The sequence below is a fragment of the Ambystoma mexicanum genome, chromosome 7q (assembly GCF_040938575.1).
Source record: "Ambystoma mexicanum isolate Mex_15411 chromosome 7q, UKY_AmexF1_1, whole genome shotgun sequence".
Classification (NCBI taxonomy): Eukaryota; Metazoa; Chordata; class Amphibia; order Caudata; family Ambystomatidae; genus Ambystoma; species Ambystoma mexicanum.
The window spans coordinates 1,006,629,792-1,006,653,652 of NC_090941.1; the positions used below are offsets into that span (position 1 = coordinate 1,006,629,792).

General features: G+C 42.3%; 1 protein-coding gene across 1 annotated transcript in view; it reads left to right on the plus strand.

The window, feature by feature from the left end:
• Positions 1 to 23,861, plus strand: part of SLCO2B1 (solute carrier organic anion transporter family member 2B1) — a 770,532-nt gene that overhangs the window by 469,062 nt on the left and 277,609 nt on the right. The window contains exons 7-8 of the mRNA XM_069640200.1: positions 786 to 884; positions 9,512 to 9,642. Coding sequence (XP_069496301.1) covers positions 786 to 884; positions 9,512 to 9,642 — 230 coding nt within the window. The remainder of the gene's footprint in view (positions 1 to 785; positions 885 to 9,511; positions 9,643 to 23,861) is intronic.

Genomic DNA, 23,861 nt, shown 5'->3' on the forward strand with positions numbered 1-23,861 from the left:
TTGGGCATAAGCTCTATATAAATAACACATCATTATCTATCAGTCTCAGACATTTTGTGACTATGGTTGACTGAGAGATAAAGTAAAGGGATGTTTGTACGTTCTCGGAAATATGTTTTTTCCTAGTTTACCTATACTTCTGAGATGAACAGATAGAATCTGTGTAACACCAACACCTAACTCACTAGGCATGGATACGTTTCTAATAAAAAGCTCTAAAACATAAGAAAACATACATTGAGGAATAGGCTAAACCTCATTTGATTTCCATTACCACGTTGCTCTATGTTAGAGTTGATTCAGTTTGCTGTGCTGCTCGCGTTGGCATGAGCGACCACTCACTCACTCTTACTTACTCTACTGAGTTATTCATTCACTCATTCTTTCACTTACACGCTCACTGATATTTGTACTCACTCGTTGGCTCCCTTAACCTCAACCACGCTAGAGAGAAAGAAAAGCAGTGCTTCACTCGTCATAGGCAAATACTGTCCCATGTTGAAACTATTTGGAAATAAAAAAACATGGCAGCCAATTGAAAAAGAAGTTACCTGAAGTAACTCCGACTCACTCCTGACTTACTCTTCTCTTTCCAGGAGTAAGTCAAGATTTAGTTAGAGTGGCTGCTGATAACATCTTAGTGAATTAGCCCCATATTGTTGTGTCCTTGTTGAAAAGTGTGTATTCTTTCCTTGCACATGTCTACCATATGCTTTGTCTACTGAAAGTCTGAGCTGCTGTTAACGTGGCTGTAGACACTAAAGCACTGTGCTCTGTCTCTGCAGGTATCCTCTTTGCTGTGACATTTATGGGGAGCGGAGTCGCCTTCCTACTGGGATCAGCCATGTTGCGCTATTATGTAGACATAGACAAAATGGCTGCTGGTACGTTAGCAATCTGTCGTGTTTATGTTGATGTATTTTTCCATTCTCATGAATCTACGTTTGGTGTATTTTCTTCTTCAGCAAACCAGTATCTCGTGTCTTTGGTGCTTAGGAGCAGCATGTGGGGGCGTATGAAATCCCAATGGACCGCCAACAACGCCAGGAAGCCAAAAGAAATTTAAAAAAAATGGGCTTTCCCTATTATTGTGAATCAAATGAAGCAAACACTGTGCTTGCTCCTGAGTCCCAGGAGTGATTACAGCCTCTGTAACTTGTATTAGTTATTGCCTAGTTATGTGGTTCAAAACATGCTATCCTCGTTACTGCACACGTCACTGTAACTCTGTCTTATATTACTGCTGTGAAAGTGCAAACAATGTTTTTTGGATGAACACCACAGTGGCAGATGGTTACGCAAGTCTGGGGATGAAAGTGTGACACAGATCTCCCATTAAGCACAAGCCAACAGTGACACATGGTCAATTTTAGGAAAATCCAGCCGGTGTGGCACACAGCTCTTGATTGGACTGATCCAAGGACTTTTGTTCCACTACTTTTTTTAAATTTTATTTACATGTATTTGTTGCGCACATACCCCGTGGGTATCGAGGCGCTAGTTCCATTGAATTGTGGAAGTGCAGGTCATTTATAACGTGCTCGTTTTTTTTCTAGCGCGGATCCGGGATTCTAACCTGTGTTTGCTCAGTGTGGTCTTGTTTCCAAGACCCGTGCGTTGCCACAGAGCTATCCTCCTGTCACATCAAGCCGCTGAGACATCACTGTCAGTGCAGAGCTGTTCCCACTAATCCCGGGGAACCATCCAGGAGTGTTCAAGGCAGCACGCTTCAGGTCTAACATGAGAATGTGTATACATGTATGATGAAGGAGTTCTGCATGGCACACTGCGAATGAATCATTCACACGAAGCCCAGCACAACACTTACTCACGTAGATGCACCTATTCATATACACATACGCACAAGCAGAGACACACACATGCAGCTTCTCTCAATAATTCAGCGATTGAGAGAAGCTGTATGGGGCCATGACTGTGTGCATGCATATATAATGAAGGTGTATATCCGTGCGAGTGAAGTGTTCTGGTGGGCATCATAATTGAGAGACACTGTATGAGTGGGTGACCAGTTGTGTTCATGTGTCCATATGAAAGTGTGTGCATGCATGAGTGAATTGTTCTGCTGGGCGATGTGTGAATTAATTATTCACACTGCACTCATCAGAACCCTTACTCAAGCAGATGCACATATTAATGTTTATATGCACACAAGCATTCACACCCCCATACAGCTTCTCTCAGTCATTCAGTGATTGGGAGAAGCTGCATGGCTGAGGCGTGACTGCTTGTGTAAATGTATATATAAATGTGTATATCTGTGTGAGTGAAGTGTTCTGGTGGGTGTCATGTGCATGCTTGATAGAGGAGGTATCGGTGCATGACTGCTTGTGTGTATGAATGTGTGTGTGTGTGGGTTCGGGTTTGAAGGGGTCATTGGACCAGGGCAATACAATGGTGAGGAAACATGTTCTTACTGACTGCCTGCACTGCATGTAGCCAGCAAGAACATGCTTTCTTACCTCGGTATAGCCCTGCACCAATGCCCTCTCTGAGCCCACACAAACACGCACATTCATATTACATAAGACGTTACACACCCATGCAGCTTTCTCAACCCTTCACACAACACCAACTAGAACACTTCACTCGCTCAGATAAACACTATCATATACCTGTGTAAGTCAAATGTTCTGGTGGGTGTCATGTGAATGACTGGGAGAGGCTGTGTGGGTGCGTGACTGCTTGTGTTCATGTGTTTATGAATGTAGCCAGACACACCCATACCACTTTCTCAATCCTTCACACAACACCCACTAGAACACTTCACACACTCAGATATACACAATCATATATCTGTGTGAGTTAAATGTTCTGATGGCTATCCAGTGAATGATTGAGAGTGGCCGTGTGGGTCTGCTAGGGTGCATGTGTATATGAATGTGTGTGTGTCTGGGTGTGTGGGCTCGGCCTTAGAGGAGGTACTGATGCAGCAGTGCCTGCTCCTCTGTAATAGTTGGGTGTGGCGGGGGGTGCGACACCATTGGCACGCATGCATGCACGCCCATTATAGAGGAGCAAGGAGCCAGCCCTGGACTAGGCTGGCTTGAACTGTCAAAGGGAAATGTGATTTCCCTTTGACAGTGCTGTTCCCCAGCCGTGCATGCTCAATGACCCATGCAAGGCCAGGGAGTTTTGCTTTCCCAGCCTTGCACAGCCCATTGAGAATGCTGGCTGGGGAACTGCATGTTTGTATGTGTGAGGGGGTGCTCCTACGCCTCCCGACATATGCAAATCAAGAGGGGCACTTCGTCATCGGTGCCCTGGCTCCTGCGCGCTTTTGCTGGAGTGCTGGGAGGAAACTTCAGGACCTGGGCAGAAGGTAAGTTAATGTTAATTTAAATATGTGTATGGATGCATGTGTGCTTGTGTTATGAGTGAGTGTATGATGATGGGTGCATGTGTGAGTGTTCAAGTGCATGCTGAGAGTGAATGTTGTGTACATGTGTGTGTGTGTTGTGCTGGGCCGGGGAGCTGCTTTTCGAGAGTGGGGAGAGGGGTTTGTACAACAACAACATTCTAAAAATTGTTGCATAACCGTCCTCTCCACTGGCCAAAATCAGTTCCCCTTCCGAGGCGTTTGGATGCCCAGGGGACAGGCATGGTATTTTCTTTACTGGCCATCTATAATAGATGACTAGTAAAGAAATACAATGCCTGACCCCTGGACCCAAGTCCCTCGAATACACACATAAACACATTGATTGTGTGAGGTGCTGGGGGCTAAGGGGTCAGGCATGGCATTTTCGAATGGACATCTATGATAAAGCAAGCATGATAACTGTTATTACGTCGCTAGACTGGCATTTTGTTGAAGATAGTCTAACCATTTCTTACTGTGGTGGGTCATTTTGTAATGAGCATCTTTGATAAAGCAAATATGATGAGTGTTGTTATGTAGCTATACCAATATTTTATTGCAGCCAGTCTAGCCATTCCTTACTGTTGCATGACATTTTGGATTGTGAATCTTTGACAAAGCAAGCTTGATAAGTTGTATTATGTAGCTAGACCAGCATTTTAATAGAGCCAGTCTAGCCATTTCTTATTGTTGTATGACATTTTGCATTGAACATCTGTGATAAAGCAAGCATGAAAAGTGTTATTATGTAGATTGACTGGCATTTTGGTGCAGCCAGTTTGGACATGTTTTTATACTATGCCATGCATTTTAATAGCAAAGTCAACTGGAGTTTGTCCTTATGTGGGGATACTGCCATACATTGGCAGAAGAAGCATGGATATGTTTTCTTATCGTATCATTACGGGCATTATGCACAAATCAAACATGAGCATGTTCTAATATGGGAAGTCTGGCATATATTGGTGCAGCCAGCATGGAAATGTATGGGCACAGCCAGCATCTAAATGTTTTTATACTGGCACATATTGTGGGAAAAGGCACCATGGAAACGTGTTGGAGAAATGCACACTGTTGGTGACTTGCATTCATTTGGATGTTTTCATGATTTATCCTACAAAACCAATTGCAAACTGTTTGGCTTTTTACCAAATTTGCCAAACAAGTGTGCTATAAAATACACCATTTTAACCCATTATTTTAAAATATTTCTCTGGGGAGAACACCCCACCTTATCTCTGTGTCATAGGTTCAGTCTCCCTCTCTATGCTTGGTCGCTAGGGCATATTTGGGGGGATTTGTTACACCCCTCAACTTAAAATATTCACCAGCTGCAACTGCTTGTTGTACAGTTGTACTGCCCAGAATGAATATGAAAAATGCTGTCATTCTTTGTCCTGTAATGTGAGGAACTTACACACTTTGGACTTGCCCTTCTGCACTCTTCAAGCTGCAAAGGTGGCAGAGTTGGTGTTTTGGCTGCCACAAAGTGTGTGCACTTTTGAGATCTGACTGGATATTTTTGAAAGACTGCAAATCTTGAACAGTAGATTTGTAAGTGCTTCCCATCTCTGAAAATGTGGTATTATCCTCCTCCTTCTCTTCATCTGTGCCACTGGTTTACAATATCATGCAGTGTGGGAATTTGGAATTAGATGGTCATCACCTTTGATTTGGTCTTCCTCGTCATCATCATCATTGGTAACCTCAAACTCCTCAATAGTGGAACCGAGTGGTGGTGGTGGAGACCAGGAATACCCCACAAACCATGTCAATGCACTTGTTCTGCCTGACTCATCAGAAGACAGAATCTGTGACTCCCCTCCATCTTCAGCCCCAAATACAGTGAGCTCAACCTCCCCACTAGCTTCCCAGCCGCCCTTTCAATTTTAGGTTACCCAGAAATGTTGACTCTTAACATGGTCACTTCTTGGTAGCAACTAGGAAAAGGCACATTGCAGATTCAGTTACAGGCACTGCATAGTATTTACTCCAGCCTACTAGTAAATCTAAGACTTTTTCTCTACAACTTGTATGGCCACAAAAAGAAAAGCCATTCAGATACATGTTCTGAAGATAATATCGACCTGCCTATCGCCATATCTAAGAGATTGTCTTTGCAAATTGTATCTGGCATGGCAACGAAAAGAAAATTCACTCAGTTTCAGGCACTGAATATAGTCTCCATCTACCGTCGAAGAATTATAAGACATTTTATCTGCAAATACTTATGACTTGTATTCGCTCTGGGTAATAAAAGTGGGCCCAGGCACCTACAGCCAATGAATGTAATTGAAGCCCCTCATGGCCTCGATTTCATCCTATGGTATTATTTGCCTCAGGCTGATCACTGATCAGTGGCATGTAATAAAACAAGCAGTGAAGTGACAAAAATGTGCCCTGTCCTACTTCAACTTCATACCCGTCCCTCAACTACTATTTCTCAATGTAATATCGTCCCCTCAGCAAAATACAAATTAATTTTTCTATACTAATTCAGTTTTCCATCCCTCCATCAAACATAGCATATGTTTTCCCTCTCCATCAGCTCAATTCTGTTCCTGCCTCTCCCACCTCTGAAACCTATTCCCTTAACTCCTCTATCAGCCCCCCGCCTCATTCCCTGCCTAAAAGGACTGATTCCAAAATTGAATCACACCTTCTCTTTTCATATGAATCTAGCCTGAAATACGCAAATCATTTTAGCTGTACCACTGATAATTTTCGGAAAAGAGTGATTATGCAAAAAAGTGCAATATTTGGCTTTTTTGGCATATGTCTGAACTGTTTCACCCAGCTTAATGCCTCTCGCTATAGCACACTGAGGGCCTGATTCTCAAGTTGGTGTTAAGTACTGAAAAGGACGTTAAAAGGCTTAACAACCTTTTCGGTACTTTCAAAGTTGGAAGGAATGCGCCAATTTCGGAATACATGTGGCGGTTGCTGGGATGGGATGGAAACCAACCTATCAACCGCCACATTCGGAAACTGGCTTTTTGGAAGCCTATTCTTGTGGCACTCCTCCAGTTTAATATGTGCGCTAAACTAGCGCTCATTTACGGTACCCTTTTGGTGCTGTTAAACTGAAGGAGTACCACAAGTAGCCTTGTTTGGTGTAAATGGAAGTGTCCATTCACCTGTGTTGTATATGGACACTTTCATGTACACCAAAGCGAGCAGCTTCAACGTTGCTGCAACGTTGAAGCTGCTGGCTTTGGTGTACATGAAAGTGTTCATATACAACACACGGGTGTATATGAACACTTTCATTTACACCAAAGCGAGCAGCTTCAACGTTGCAGGATGCAACGTTGAAGCTGCTCGCTTTAAATGAAAGTGTTCATATACACCATAAAGGTGTATATGAACACTTTCCTATACACCAAAGTAAGCAGCTTCAACATCCTGCAATGTTGAAGCTGCTCACTTTGGTGTATAGGAACTGTGTTCTCGGCAGCATTTTTGTAAAATAATGATTCTCTCGTTATTTAACGAAAATGCTGCCGAGATTCTGCAATCCGCCTGTTTCCATTAGAAACAGGCAGATTACAGCAAAAGCACTGTCATGCTTTGCGATGACGCCCAGGCCCACATGAGAATAGCAGTGGTGCCTGGGCGTAGAGAAATGGCGCAGTGAGTCGTGCTATTTAGCACGCTCACTGCGCCAAGATGAGAATCGGGCCCCGAGTGGTAGGATGAAAATAGTTGTTGTTGCCATTATACTAACATTACACTCCTGAACAGTCTAATGGCAGTTCTCTTTATGGTGAATATGCAATTCAAATGTCTATCTATACATATACTGTATCCAGAGTGATTATGCAGCGTTCTACTTGGCTTTGGAGAATTCAGAAATGTTAAAAAACATTCTTCAGCACATGGAGTGGGCTACTGGGTAGGTTCTAACTCAGGGGTCGGCAACCTGTGGCTCTCCAGATATTTTGGATTACAACTCCCATGTTTCCCCAGCATTGGCCATGCTGACTAGGCTGATGTGCTCTGTCGTGCAGAGCATCACATCTGGAGAGCCACAGGCTGCAGACCCCTGGACCTATGTGCATGATTCCCATGCACACTTGTGAATGTATATGCCTATGTGCTAGCAATGACTGGTGTGTATATCTCTAAATATTTAGTTCTCTATAGTTCTGTGGTACACAAGGGAGGCTCTCTGCATCTAATGTTTCCATGAAGGCACATTTCCAAAACGTTACGCAGAGAATGCTATGTTTCAGTATTGGTCAGGTGGTCCCAAAGTCACAAATCGACTCAGTGGAATCAGAGTCAATCCAAACCAGACTCAAAGACGGAGTAGACAAAGAACACATCAAAACCCAGCTTTATTGTCATGAAACCAAAATCAGCACAGCATACAAGCATTCAAATTGTGTTACTCTAGATATGTTAATACAAAACAATGGTTTGAATACTACAAATCTGTCATCACTGATGTCATAACATAGTCACAGATTACAAAACCTTAGGGGAGCGTGGATAGGTTAATGGGTCTGGCTACACATAGGTTCCATTAGGGTTAAACATTTCATTGGGTTACAGCTATCTGATGGCTCCGCCTAGAAACACACCTACATCGATAAGGTGTAAAATGCCTCATTTATATGACAAGTGGTTGCTTGCCATACTACTTGATGGGTAGCCTGACAATAGGATGTTGATAGGTTGGCTCCTTGCTAACCAGCCTTGGATACCTGACAGGTCATCAAGATATAAGCCCGGCGTGGAGTAGGGGGAGAGAAACCCATTGACTGTCCTTTGTTCAATTAAAAGTTACCATCCCTCATTTCTAGGCCACTAGACCAGGCAATCTCTTTGTACTTGACCTGGTGTAGCAGCTTGCATCTATGTGTGTGACTAGGGAGTACTGCAGGTGTCCTATCTATGTTGCCTTCTATTGAATAGTGAGTGTTCTCCAGTTCTGGATCACATGCTTGGAGACCATGTATGAAACCAAATCTCCTTCTATTTATTGGGTTTTTAGCTAATATTAACGTGTGCCATATTTTCTGTTGCCACCAGGGACACTCTTGATTTACTCTTCAAGTGTTTTGGCTTACAGTGCTACTGCACCTGGCTAACAAAGGCTGGTTGTATTCTTATAAATCTTTAAATAATCCGTGAGTACACTGCATGCGTCTTGGGAACTGCTATCTCGTGCCTTTGTTTCACTGTTCCCATGCTCTGTTATTTCACTGTAACCTTGGTGCTAATTGCCAGCTCCTGTCTGAGGTCTGCACAGATATATATTTCTGTGGATTAAGCTCTTTGAGTTTTCCTGAGGACATGAAGCCTTTGCTCATTCAAAAGCATACTGTGGCTTCCATTTATAAGAAGATGGCTACCCAATTACACTTTTGTTTCTGTGTTAGTGAGCTATATTCGCTTGTCCTTCATGTTGCATTCACCTTCTGTGTTCTTCAAGTCTGTGAATGCTATGTCAATATTCTTCATGTATAAATGCATATATTACCTAGTGTATGTGTTCTTCAAGTGGAATGCATGTTTGCTTTGTGTCTAGTGGATGTGCTTGTTACTGTTACAATGGTAGTTTTGATGCTTTTGCCATCTTCAGCTTAAATTGTCTCCACGTCTTGCTGTACCTGTCTGGGATAAGGGCAGTACGTTTGTCTCAGTGAGTAACGTTTCTCACCTGTGTGGTATTGGACCAGGGGAGGGGCCGAAGCTAAGGATGACGTATTATTCTGCCTCCCAACAGTATTTTCCCAAAAACTATTGAAAACATGCCTTTTCTAAATAAGTTGTCAAGATGTCATTGTAAATGGTACCATGGCCCGGCTGTTGTGTTTCAGTTGTAGAAGCACCTAGAAGTACCTACAAGCATTTCTGTTTTTGCCAAGTACACCATAAGAATCCTGAAATTATAAATTATATATTTACAGTGAAAGTACTTAGAAAATGTTGGTGCTTTCATAAACTGAAGAAAACTATTAAAAACAGAGATTTTTGGAATGCATATTTATACTGTGGATGTAAATAATAACGCCATCCCCCATCTCTTGTGTGTCATTTGTGCAAGCATCTGGTAGCAATTTAGTTTGCCATTCACTCCATAAAGAACAAAAGAACCTCAATTTTACTTTTGTTTTGTTTTAGTTGACATTGTTCTCACCCCAAAGGACCCTCGGTGGGTGGGTGCCTGGTGGATGGGTTTTCTCGTGACAGGCAGCGTTGTTGGCCTGTCTGCCCTCCCCTATTTCTTCTTTCCAAGAACAATGCAGAAAGAGGTAAGACGCCTTACACTCACTCCAATCATCTATGTTGCAGAGCCCCCATGAGATGTGGGGGCAAAATACTAACAAAAGACGATTTGCATATTATCCATGTATATCCTGTAGAAAATGTTTTATTCCCAAGTAGTCTTTTTCTAATTAGTACCCAAGGCGGGGGCGGGCGGGGTCAACAAATCAGGTTGCTCAGATCGCAGTCTGAATCCCACGTCTCTCCCGACCCCCACTTACCTGATGCCTTCAGCAGTGGCGACAACACCCCCACTGTCACCGCTGCTACTGCTCCAGCTTCCTGCTGGTCACCATGGAAATGGAAGAGGGACTAGGCTTGGATCCCTGTCTGGCATGCTCTATGGTGGCCATCTTGCATCCTTTTGTTGGTATGAATGAACAGGTTGCCATGGCTATCAGCACCCTGGGTTACCGAATTGGCAACTCGGGGTGCTAATAACAATATTCACCCATTACACAGACTAGACCTGATGTTAACTGCACCAGTGACCTTCGATAAAAGCCCTCACTATGCTCATGCCTATGCAATCAGGCCCCGGGCCATTACCACCCTTTAGAGTTAATGAAATGGGTGATCATTGCTTGATTAAAAAAGCAGTTGTAATTTGATGATTACAATTGGAAAACCTATTCTGATTTTTGAATGGGCAACAATGAATAGGCTACATCATCTGGTTACTGTTGCTTGTTACTGTTGCTTGCTTGCTCTGATATGATTGTTTATCATTGATGGATTTAATAGGTCACAATACCGTTGTGTATGTTGTTCACGTTTTTTTCACTCCCATGTTGACAACTATATGGTAATGTCAGGAATTTTGACATTTAATACTGTGTATGTGTAATGAAAAGTGAGGGCCTGTGAACTCTGAGGCACAAAAACAGAATGAAAAAATAAACTATTTTTCTCTAATAAAATACTAGTTTATAAACCGCACAACCATCAAACTTGTTTAAGTCTACTGTACTAACAGGTTGTAGTATGAGGCCGGTTCAAAAATGGACACCGTTTGAAATCATGATAAACCTTATTTTAATGGTTGTAATCTATTGGAAACCATTTCTAAAGATAGGTTTTGATTTATTAAAGAATACACAATTTGGCTCAGGTAAACAGGCATCTTAAATGTACTGACTAGTTTTTTTTTCGAAGCCATGATTTGTCTTAACTAAGATAGACCTGAATTTCGCTCAGCAGAGTACTGGGGAATGGGCCAATATTGTCGAATATTGGAAGGTGTATCTTATAAGACAGCGACCCACGACTGACTTTTTTTTATGACGTGTATCTTGGTTTACACAAACCTTACGATTGACTATAACAAACGCCAAATGAGTCTCTCTTTCTCTCTAGGCTTGCATTTGGGCTAATTTGCAAAACCACAATGCCTCGCTGATGTAGCTCTGAACTAAAGGTGAACTTCGAGCGATGGCTTGTAGGTGGCATGTGTGACTTGGCTCAAACGAATTATCTCACTTTCGCATTTCAGGAGACGTTTTTTCCCAAGCCTTTTTAAACCCGCCATACTATATTGGTGTTTTGCAAACATGGCCCTATGCTCCAAGCAGAAGGCTGTCAACGCTATAATGCACTGACTATCTCTAATAGGGGTGAAACCAGGAATGCAGCTGTCTGCCAGCCTTGTCTATCTTGGGTTGATCAAGCTATGTGTAAAGTAGCATTGCCTTCCAAGACAAAGACACTTTTCTGCCTGGAGCTAAAAGCTTGCATTTGTGTTAATCTGCATGCCCCAATGCCTTGCTGATGTAGCTTGGGCACGAAGCGTTGACCTAATTTCCAGGACAGCTTTGGGGATATTTCGTCCAGGAGTTTAAAAAATATTTGACAGGGAAGGTGGTGCCCTCTTCTCCCAAAAATATACTATATCTCGCATGGTGCTTTGTAGTAGAGAGACTTTTCAGAAATGAAAACTGCCATTTATTTATTTTTGCTCGATTCGAGCCATAACCGTGGTAATATCAAGGGATGCAAAAATGAAACGTGAAAAAAAAGCTATTTGGAGGAGGAAAAGGGTTGAAATCGCATCAGGCTAGTGGTGGGGAGGGGGAAAGAGGACATCATATGAAGTTGGAGGTGGTCTGGGGAGCCAGTTACAGTTCTGACGGTTTATAGTGACATTTTCAAATAACATTTGGTCGAAAGTCAAAATGTCTAAAAAATAAAGTCTAAAAAAACATTTCAAATGTCTTCTTTTGTTTGTTTTTTGTTCGAAATGGGGGGGTTCCTCCCCAACCCCCCTTTTTTAACAAACATTTTCTGTTTTAACCCTTTTTTATACTCGTGAAAGCAAAAAAAACATGTAAATAAAAAAATAAAGCATTCGGAAAAAAATGTTTAGACATATTTTTTTCAACATTTTTGTAATTCAACCAAATGTTTTCGACATTTTCACTGGATACCAGTTCTGACATATTCGCATTATATGGGGAATACCCGGGGAATGTTGTGAGATTGATGCAGTAATAACCCACGATATGCTCGGGAATAAAAATGCATCACTCAAAGCAAAGAGAGAAAGGGTGTAATGGAAGAGGGGCAGGGAGGTCAAATCAAATGAGGTGGATGGGGGACCTATGGAAAAGGAAGGAGGCAAATGGGGAGAGCCTGTGACTTTTGAATATTTTAACGTTATTGCAGTAATTAGCATGAGATTACCACAGTAATTATCAGGGAAATGAAAACTGAGAGAAATAAATAAATGGGGGGACATCTGTTGTGATCACATCTACTAGGCAGTAGGAAATGGGTCTTTATGCCAGGGGCTCTGGTGAGTGGGTCCCAAAGCCATCATGAGTGGGCTTGAGAGAAACCTAATGTATTAAAATATACAGTGGGCATGGCCAAAGGCAGTGCTCAGTGCCCATGGCCCAATGCCATGGATAGTTGGCCTCAAGGAAACCTATAGGTGCAACATGTATAGTGGCCATGGCTGATGGGCCCTAAAGAAACCTGTTGGTGCAACGTGCACAGTGTCCCTTGAATAAAGTATGGTATAACAAAACCCTTGAAATAAATTGAAAAACCTTTAGTAAAGGGACAGTTAATTTTTTCAGATTTAACGAAACAAAACCCTTGAAACTGAGCGAATGTGGGACGTGATGATCATCTTAACTCAGCATCCCCCGATTGCAAAGTCCATGAGCACATACATAACAGACGGGATTCACAATGACAAACCAAATTGGAGTCCGGCGAGATAGCGCAGTAGGTTGAGCGCTCGCTGCTGTGATCTGTATTTGATCTGCAGGTCGCAGGTTCGAATTCCGGCAAGGCCAACTCAGCCTTTCATCATTCCAGATCCATAAATGAGTACGAATTCTGTTTGGGTGGTATTGTATGCATGTGTGTTCGATGTAAAGCGCTTGGGCAGAAGCACAATATAAATTACACATCATTAGATCATAGGGGTCATCAACAAGGGTACACCGATTTACGATGATCATCAGTTCCCACATCCGCTGAATTTCAAGGGTTTTGTTGAGTTAAATCTGATCCCCTTTTTTGTCCCTTATCTAAAGCTTTTCCAATTTATATATATGTATGTGTTGTGTTTTCTGCCATTTTCCCATTTATATTTTTTCATCACTCCAACCTAATATAGTGTGACCCGCAATATGTTTTCGAAGTGGCAAAGCCCCATATATCTTTAACTACAATACAAGCATAACCTTTGGTTCATTACCGTATCATGGCGTGTCAGGTAGAAATTGAAGTGGCACACAGAGAGCAGGTGTAGTCACTCATCTGTGACACATAGCCAACAGGAAAAATAAGCAGGAAACATCCAGCACAAAAAAAAGCTATGCAGACAGGGATACAATCTCACTTTTAAGGGAGCTGGACAAATGTCAGAAGAAAGTAATAAACAAATGGTGGGAAGAACATTCTCTTCATAATGATTTTGATGTTGGCAGAATTTAATGCTGCGAGAATGCGATGATGCTAACAACAGATGTTTGGTGGCATTCCTCAATATTCTAATCAAGTATGCACAAATAGATTGCAACAAAATGTTGTAAAAAATTCAAAATATATAGAAGAGAGGTTCTCTAATATACCTCAGAGAGAAGAGGGAAAAAAGCTTTGGGCAAGTATGGAGGCCAGCATCAAGTCTTATGAATCCGAAAATTAAAGAGAGGAAACAAAAGAAAGTTTCTGATGAAGAAGATTATGAAACAGGACAAGTTTACACATTTGGATGTCATTTCAACTCTCTCAGGAAAACTACAGCAGACAATATTTCTACAGGAGCTGAAGAATCTTATCCTCAGTCAGGTGAAACTGCTGCAACCTCAGAATCAGAAGCCACTACCAGTGAAAACGAGGAGTAAGTTGTGAAACTTAATTGTTTTGACAAAATTAGGTTGTTGTGTGTAGATGGGAGAGACACCAAAAAAGACAGAGGAAGAAACCTAGGCAGAGGTCAAGTTACCACAGAAAGAAGAAAACCCAGATGGGGCAGAGGGGCCCGAAGCACAGCAACCAATATGCCAGAGAGATCAATGCGCACTGGGAAGCTGACGGGGAAGTAGTGAATGAAAGAGATCAAATTAATATTGCTAATATATCTTTCCATATTGTAACCCCAGAGCAACAAAAGGTCCTTGGTTTGGGTCTTAACTTCTGCCCAACTGCACAATATGATTCTGCCCAGACACTAATTGATTTAAATGATTATATGCGTAAACATGTGTCCATAGTAATACCCCCAAACCACATTGAGCAACATATTTGGGTATAAAAGCACATATAGCGATCAAGGACATGGATTCTTTGGTGGATTTAATACAACTTGAGTCATACTCTATTAATAAAGCTAGTGATCATTCTATAAACTGGATCTTAATAATGATGTAAATTGGCACCTTAAAATGTCAATCTAGATTAGATCCCATAGTTCAGCAGGGAATCCATATTACAGCATTGCAAAATGTGGTCATCAATGATCTAAAGACAATTAGAACATTCAACACAAGCAATACAAAGGAAAACCTCGCCAAAAAGGAATTGCATATTTTGAAGGAACTTCAAAAAACATATCAGATTGTATCATCAAACCATCTGACAATGGTACAAATATTGTGATCATAAATAAAACCAATTATATAGCAGAAGTCAATCGACAGTTCATGGATCGGACTTGTTATCAAAAATGACCATCAGATCCCTCCATAGATATGGACTTAAAGCTAACTGAGTTCCTTTTCAAATGGGAACGAAGAAGTGGGCATTTTGGATAATGAAGAATGAAAATATCTGCAACCCAGAAATCCAGTATTGCCCACAATATATTTCCTCCTGATGGTCCATAAAAATTTGAAAAGGTCTTCAGGGAAACAAATTGTGTGCATTTAAAAAACATGTTGAAATATGTGGACAACGTCCTGTCACCTTTTGTGTCAACTCTTTGTTCATATTTGAGAGATTTTCTATATAAAATGTACCTAGACTTTGTCGACTTGGAATATGCTTTTCATAGTATAAATCAAGAGACTCGAAAATAGAGGGTGCCTGATTGATTTGCTTGCAGCAATAAAAGATCCACACACTGACACCTCTATCCAAGTCAGACTTGACCAAGCTGGATCTTTGACAAAAACGATACCCACCTTCAAAGGTTTGAAACAGGGCTGCCCGTTGGTGCCAGCATTATTTAAATTCTATATAGAAGATATGAAGGAGACTTTAAGTCAGGGCAGGGCCTTTTCACTGAAGTTAAATGATACAGAGGTGGGCTGGCTACTATACGCTGATGATATAGTTTTACTAGATCTCACACCAATTGGTCTCCAGCAAAAGCTTGATCTCTTACAACAGTATGTTCATGTGAATGATCTAAAGATAAATGCAAAAAAATCAGAGATCATGATTTTGGAAAATCTAAAAGGGATGAAAAGAAAAACACAGAGTTGAATGTTAAACAAAATCCGGAGGAGACCCACGCAGAGCATAACATATCTTGGAGTGACAATATGTACCAGTACCAGTGATGACCTGTGGGCTAATTGCCTAAGGATAAAAGTAAAGAATCTAACTGCGTAGACAAAGTTGATGGGGCACAAGTACTGTAAGCTCTCACTTGTCCCAATCATAAGATTTTACAACCAAAAGATAGCCCCAGCGCGCACGTTTGCAGCCGAGGCCTGTCTGGGACTGGGACTTCTGTGGGAAATTTGGGAAGTCCTAGAGGGCCTCTTTTGGATAAAGGTCTTGAGATTCCCCGTGTGTGTGCCTATGGCCATAATTAGACAGAAAGTGGGTCTCCTATCACTCTATGCAAAAGTGGTTTGAAACTCGCTCATATTATTCCGAAAACCGAATTTACCAACCTACCGTTCCCAATTTGGTGTACTGGTAGCAAAGAAACCGGGAAGACAAGATCCTGTTCTGACCATATGGGAGAATCAATGCCAAATGATTCTAGAAAACCTGGGAACGTACACAGAAGTGCTGTGTAAAAACGTTCTGCTGTAAAAAAAGATTATAGACGGAGATGACTGGAGCGAAACAGAGTTAAAAAGATCAAAGTCGCAAGAGCACACGCTTTCACAAAACTGAATTCATTAACCCTCTCCTCAAATTACCCATGATGGATTCCCACAACCCAGGATTCTAGTTACCAATTTCAACCTTGAGAAACGTGTTTACCAACAGCTACAAGAACACATTAGAAGCAGCAACCACCTTCATGAATCACAACACAGATTCAGAACATCGAGAGTAAGGCATTCCACATTATGCTCTATACTGAATAACTGGACATGTCTTCCGTCTTTTGTACAATCAACCACAAGATTCTGAACAATAGATTAGGAGAGATCAATTTGAGAGGGAGGCATTTAGACTGTATCACATAATTTCTCCTCTATGGGACTGAAAAAAACACACATGCTACTGGCTGGTTACCACCGAACTCATAACACTGTTTCCGTCGCCAGATATCCGGGTGCAACCAGGATATTACAAGTCCCGGTAGCCCCGGATGTCAGGCGGCGGAAAGTGTAGGTCCGCATTCCTGTGAGAATGGCGACACAGAAGCACCGGCTCATAATGAGGACTATGGTCTCCATCAGGCCCTATCCCTGTAGCCTCACATGTGTAGGATCCTACTGAGGAAAAGTATCATTAACTAAGGCCCTATATGTTTCAACTATGTAGACTATCTAGACTATACACACATCATTTATATGCCTTCCAAGTATTCTAAATCAAATGCAACCTCAGCAAATGCCTCATGCCCGCATACCTCTGGATGATGACTAACAGATTGAAACCTAACCCGCCTAAGACTGAGCTCATGATTGGTGGCAACAACCCGACACCAGTCAACTACCCAATGAAATGGGAAATTGCTGTGTGCCTATAACAGTGTTCACAAACCTTAGACTCTGGATGGACACCAGCTTCACATTAGAACTACAGGTTAAAGCCATGAAAAGGAGGCATTTCTTGCAGCCCCTAGTAATCTGGCACTTAATTCCTTACTTTACCTGAAATAAGTGGTTCCCCAGACTGTACCAGCTGGCAAGGAACTGGGACACGAATTAATAGGCCCCAGCATTGCAAGAGTGTTTAACAGGAGTACCCAGGATGTTACTACCCGGTACAGCCCCAGGGAGCTGGTTATCATAGCTATTCTGTATTAATTTGACACAGTGGGTCGGGACGAGCACATCATCTGTTGTTTCAAAGAAATACTCAACTAACATTGCTTCTGAGAGGAGCACCCTGGTGGGCATGGACATCTCGTAATCCCAACAGTCTAGTAGTAGATACGAAGGGTGGGTAGAAAGCAGCAAGGATGTTCAGGAGAGTGAAGCAAGATGGCTGGGTAGGTGTGAGTATCTGTCAACTTACCTGGAATGCAAAACTAATACTGTGAGAAAAATCCTGTTCTCTGAGCAACCAGATTGGCTGCTGTGCCTGGCCCAGCTTCTAATTGACCTTTACACACATGTTTAAAGCAGTACCCGCATTAGTCCTCTCAAGATTAGACAGCAACTATTTGGGGATTTTTGACAACCTACTGAACAGACTAGGAATAGTCCAAAGCATGACAGCTAGACTTCTTCTAAAACTACAGTGGCATGAACATAACACCCCAGCCCTCTGAACACTCTACTGAATCTCTGTATTACAAAGCCCTATGCAAAGTCGATGGTGACTTCGACAGCAGGATCCAGGATTCCACCACAAAGATATTAATTTACTACAAACCATTGAGAATTTGTTGATCCAGAAATGCAGTCTTAGTAATGGTCCCAAGTTTCAGTCGCAAACACAACAGAGTATCCGCCTTTACCTTTCTTCCAACCAGAATGTGCAGGTCTATACACAGGCACCTGGACACAGAGGAAAACCAGGTGACGTTTACAAAATCCCTGAAAAACTGTCTAATCAAATGACACCTGCAGATGATCAGAAAACTTAACAACTGGCTCCCATCCAGTAACATTGATGAGACCAACTCTCCTTTGCCTAGAGTAAAAGGGTTAGGTAGCTAATCTTTCTGGGGTGGCTGGCCTACCAAGGGTTTTACCAGATCCGGTCCTGTCTCAGAGGTGAGGTGGGGTAGTTGGGAGGGCTCCAGTCCCTGTACCTTCTATTTGTGCCTGCTTTCCTTATGCACGCACCGCATGATGCTGGTCACTTTCTTTCTCGTCATGTAGGACTTCAAGATCCAACAAACCTTGTGTTGGAATAACAAGCAAGCAGTCGGATCCAGACAGATACATCAGGGAGCTGCAGTGACTCAGAACATCACACAACACAAACCAACAGATCAAACATGCTCCCAGAAACATTGCCATCCAAGAGACCTAGAGCTTCATTACAAGTAGAGCGGTCCGAAATAAGGGTGCCTGTAGCAACTGTTAAGGATTTCAATCAGACAATACAACCGGGTCTCACCTAGCATGTAAAGCACAGTTGAATTACTTATTTATTATATCTATAGGTTCAATATTCTGAGTGATATACCACTCATAGCACACCATTCTCAAAATACCCCCCAGGTCACAGTGGACCAGGAATCAGGCTGGGGGGTAAAAGTAAATATTTATTTATTTATTTAAAATTCAAATCAACACAAATTTTAAAATATATATATGGGGCAGCAATCACCAATGTGGTGACAATACAAATCAGAAAATAAGTAAGGCAATTGAATTCCCTTTTGAGCAGCGCAGAAGATAAAACACAGGGAAAAGGCAGTTTTGGTTTGTGAAGAGATAGCGCTTAGGTTAAGATTTCCCCCTGCAAAGTTCTTAATTCACACATGAGCAATTCTACACAGATGTAGGTGAGCAGCAGGAATTCAGAAATAAACAACAGAATACAGTGTTAGAATATTATCTTCCCTCCCCAAACAAGAGAGAAAACATTTTTGGAATTTGGACACTTTTAAACTGACAGTTGAAAATGGCTTTGTGAAACAATGAAAAGTGTTGAAAAATGCTTACATTGATATAAATTGCTATGGGAGCAATACTAAACAGGTTCTAACAAACATTAGCTACAAGATAAGCAATAGAACACTATTTAAATCAGAATGGAAGTTAAGAAAAACTTTGAATGGGAAAATACATGTGTAAAACCTTTGCAAAATACAAATTTGCGCCTAATTTCCGCTACGCGATTTGTAATAGAAATGGGTCAAATACACTGTTTCATAATTAGTTGTGGATGTAGCTAAGGGTTTAAGTGAGAGTTGAAATTTCGTTTCTATCTATAAAATTGAAGAAGCTGTGCAAGTTTGACAAAGAGGCGTTTTTGAAAAGAAAGATGCGAAAATGAAAACAGGAATCAGTTTCTACAATGACAATTATGCTCTAAACTAGGGTATTCAGGCTGGTTACCAGTTTGAAACACAGTAAGCCCCAGAGTGGTCAACAGAAATCAAACCTAGCACCTCCGTGTCCGCCTTGGAGGACTCAGTTGGATTACCTGTGGAATGATTTATAAGGGTTTGGGATTTTGACAAGACAAAAGGATTTTCCAGAAATTATTACTAGCACAAGAAATCAAAGCAAGGTTTCAGACTGGTGTGACACTATTATAAATTCTTAAGTTAATAAGAGGATGGGTTGAGATTGGGATAGGACAAGGCAAATATACTATGGGTTACTATGATTCCCGTTGATACTTACAACTACCAATTTTGAGATTTGTCGTCTTTCTTGTTGCAAAGTTAACGAGTTTCAAAACGTAATCACAAATAGGAATTTAAATGCCAAATGTTCTTGTCAGTTTTTTTTTCTCCTTTCAACAGACAACAGCTGTCACATCCCTTTGATCAGGGTGGGGTTTAGAGGGAAGTTTCCTACCCCTCCCCAAAAGGGATCAGTGTTCAGCCTGCCATTGTCCTTGGCTGGGCCCCAGACAAATGTCTAATCAGTTCATTGTTGTCAATATGCGAGAACCTCCAGCATCAATTAAGCCTTCCTGTAACAGGGAGTGTCAACCTGAAGTGTCATCTTTCCCAGGCTGGGCACTGTCAAGTCAGAATTAATCAGTTGTTATGTCTAATGAACCATTTGTCCCAAGTATATACAGGGAAGAACCATAATACCACTTACCTGGGCTTGAGGCACGGAAAAGACTGGTGACAGGAATCTGCCTGATGCTGGCTGTGGGAACTCTGTACTGTCTCTTGATGAAATAAGAATTGCCCTGAGAACCCCCCGATGGACCGGCACAGGGGCTTGACTGCCGGGAAGCTCCCAGGGAAACCCTTGTGGGGAATAAAACCCTTGGAAGAGCTGCTAGGGTGCGTTGTCTTCCTGAGTTGACCAGGCATGGAGGGCTGGTCTGTCTAGGTTTCTGGCAGGTTTAGAGAATCGGGTTCAGGGCTGCACTATTCATATGTGGATAAAGGAATACACAAAAGTTAATCACAGTAGTCTGCCCGGGGAGAAAGGAATCCTAAGCTAGGACTTGGGGCTCTTACCATCCGTGAACATAAAGAATGCGGCTTGGTAAGTAATGTCCTTTAGGATGAGCGGAATGTAGAAAGACACTGAGAAAACAGAAAACGACAGAGTGAACCAGTTGTAGAATTGTTGGGGTCCTAATCAATGGTGGGTGTAGTATATTACCGAGAGATAACCTACCCGTCTGCTCCTGAGCCTTTTTTGAGCCAGCCTTTGAGGAAAAAGTTGTTTGCCTGAATTGTACCGTTCCAGGGACCTGGCTGTGAGAAAAGCATCTTTGAGAATGCAAGTTTCTATTTAGCACGAAACCACTGTGTGAGAATTAAGCAGTCAGATATGTTTACCTAAAGGTTCCCTACCAGAAGGCGCGAACCACGCCTTAAGTGGGCAGGGCTTAGGTGTACACTGGCACCGTCTGCCAGCGAGAGGACCCTGCACTCTAATGGTAAGAGACCCAGCTGATTACTAGGTTTTAAGCAAGAGAGGAGACAAGAGGTTTATAAGCATAGCACAAGTAAGGCACATGTAGGGTATAGGAAACAGAACGAAGTCCTAACGAATGTACATACATAGCGTCTGCTGGATCCTACAAGACTAGCAATCCATCTTCACTCTAGCGTTGCCTGGTAATAAGCGAGTGAACAGGAAGTGACCAGAGAAGCTTGCAGTGCATCCTGGGGGTGATCAGCTAGACTGCGAATTGAGTTATCGTTAGGTCTTGAGGCGGCGGCCATATTGGGATCAGGTCGGTTAGAGCTAGGTATCAAAGCAGTGGCCATGTTGGGATGAAGCCGGGATGGGAAATCCATATTGATATCCATCACAGTATGCCCCCTTTTAGGTTTGTTCCCTCCCGGTTCGGCAGGGTGCTTCAGATGAAAATCTTTCACCAAGGGAGGAGCATGAATTGCAGTTTCAGGTTCCCAGGTGCGATCAGCAGGGGAATACCCTTTCCAAACAACCAAATACTGTAGACAACCCCAGCGATTCCGGGAGTCACAGATCCCCTTGACTTCGTATTCTGGTCATACATCTCCGGTGGAGGACGAACTGAGGACGAACTGAGACCACCGGATGAAATGTGCTTCGATTATCGGGACTTAGTTGAGATATGTGAAACACAGGATGGATACGTGACCAGGAGTTAGGCAGACGAAGTCTGAAGGCAGCTGTTCCTACAGCCAAGATTACCTGGAAAGGGCCAAAGAACCGGGGGGAGAGTTTGGATGGCACTAAATGTCGAGGAAGGAACCGAGAGGACAACCATACCCAGTCCCCTGTTTTGATCACCCGGGCTGGAGTTCGATGATGATCTGCAAAATGTTTTCTCTTTGCTTGTGAGCATTGTAGTGCGGTTAGTGCTGAGCGGTGACCCTGATGTATCTGGTCCATTAAATAGTCCACATCAGCAAATTTGGTTTCTGATCTTTTCATTGTGGGGAAGGATGTAGGATTAAACCCATAAGTACAATGGAAAGGAGTTGTGTGAATGGCCGAGTGATAAGAGTTATTGTACGCAAATTCGGCCATGGGTAACAATTCCTTCCAGTCATCCTGGGCTGCTGATACGTAACTCTGGAGGTAGCTTTCCAATGTTTGATTAAGCCTTTCTGTCTGGCCATTGGATTGGGGGTGATAACCCGAACTGAGAGCCCGAGATATACCAAGAAATGTGCAGACAAGCTTCCAATATAGTGAAGTATATTGTGACCCCCTGTCAGATATAATCGTTTCGGGTAGACCATGTAGGGTAAAAATGTTATTGATAAAGATGCGAGCCATTTGTGCAGCAGATGGTATTCCAACCAGAGGGATGAAGTGAGCCATCTTGGTCAAAGTGTCTATAGTGACCATTATGGTGGAACAACCCCCTGGCGGCGGTAGATCCACTATAAAGTCGGTTGATATTATCTGCCAGGGGCGAGAAGGTAATGGCATCTTGACCAATTCCCCAAGGGGTGATTGTTGAGGTACTTTGGTCTGCAGGCAGATAGGGCAACATCTGACGTATTCATTTATGTCCTTCCGTACTGTAGGCCACCAAAAGAAGCGTAAGACCAATTCTAGAGTAGAAAGGAACTCACAGTATCCAGCTGTCTTTGAGGTGTGACACATGTCCAGAACTTCTTTTTGGAGGGACCGAGTGGGGATGAATGCTCTACTTCCATGAAAGTAGCAATCATCTTCCCTGGTTAATGCCATTTTATCTGGCAGTGAGAGTTGATTCTTTATGATGTGTTTGGATTGCGATTTAAGTCTTGTCAGGAAATCTGGTGCTGCAAATAGTCACATAGCCATCTTAGGAAAGATGGGTTCTGACTTGGAGAGTTCATTAGGAAGGTGTTCCTTGCGAGAAAGAGCATCTGCTTTTGAATTATCCCTTCCAGGGAAAAGAAATGTGCCCAATGAGCTTGGCGGCTGTTACAGTTCTGTGCATATTGTAAAATTCTGAGATTGTGGTGATACGTCCGGACTTCTACTGGATGTTTAGCTCCTAGGAGTAAATGATGCCATTCTTCAGAGGCTCGCTTGATGGCTAGACGCTCCTTCTCTAAGACGGTATAGTTGAGTTCAGCTGGTCCAAGTGTCTTGGATAGATAGGCTACTGAGCGTTCCTGGTTTGAGTTGTCCAGTTGGAGTAGAACTGCCCCTAGAGCATATTGTGAGGCATTGGTTTCAACAATGAATCTGCGGGTTTGATCTGGATTTAACAGAATGGGAGCTGAAGTAAATAATTATTTGAGTCTGTTAAATGCGTGATCTGTGATCGGAGACCATGTAAACTTAATTCCCTTCTTAAGTAGATTTGTCAAAGGCTGTGTAAGTCTAGAGAAATCGTGAATAAATCTCCGATAGAAGTTGGCGAATCGAACAAAACTTTGGATATCTTTGCCTGAAGTGGGAGTGGGACAATTCTGGACTGCGATACTTTTTCGGTATCCATTGCTATTCCCTTGGCAGAGAGTACATACCCTAAATAGGTAACCTGGGTTTGGTGAAAGGAACATTTTTCTAGCTTGCAATACAAATGATTTTGTTGAAGCCGTCGCAATACCTCTTCAACATGTTTTAGGTGTTCCTCGATAGTGAAAGAAAAGATGAGGATGTCGTCTAAATAAACAACCATATTGTGAATAAACCACCATATTAGCAGATTAGCAAACATGTGGTTCATAAACCTTTGGAAAATTGCAGGGGCGTTTGACAATCCAAGAGGCATCAATCTATATTGGAAATGACCAAACGGTGTT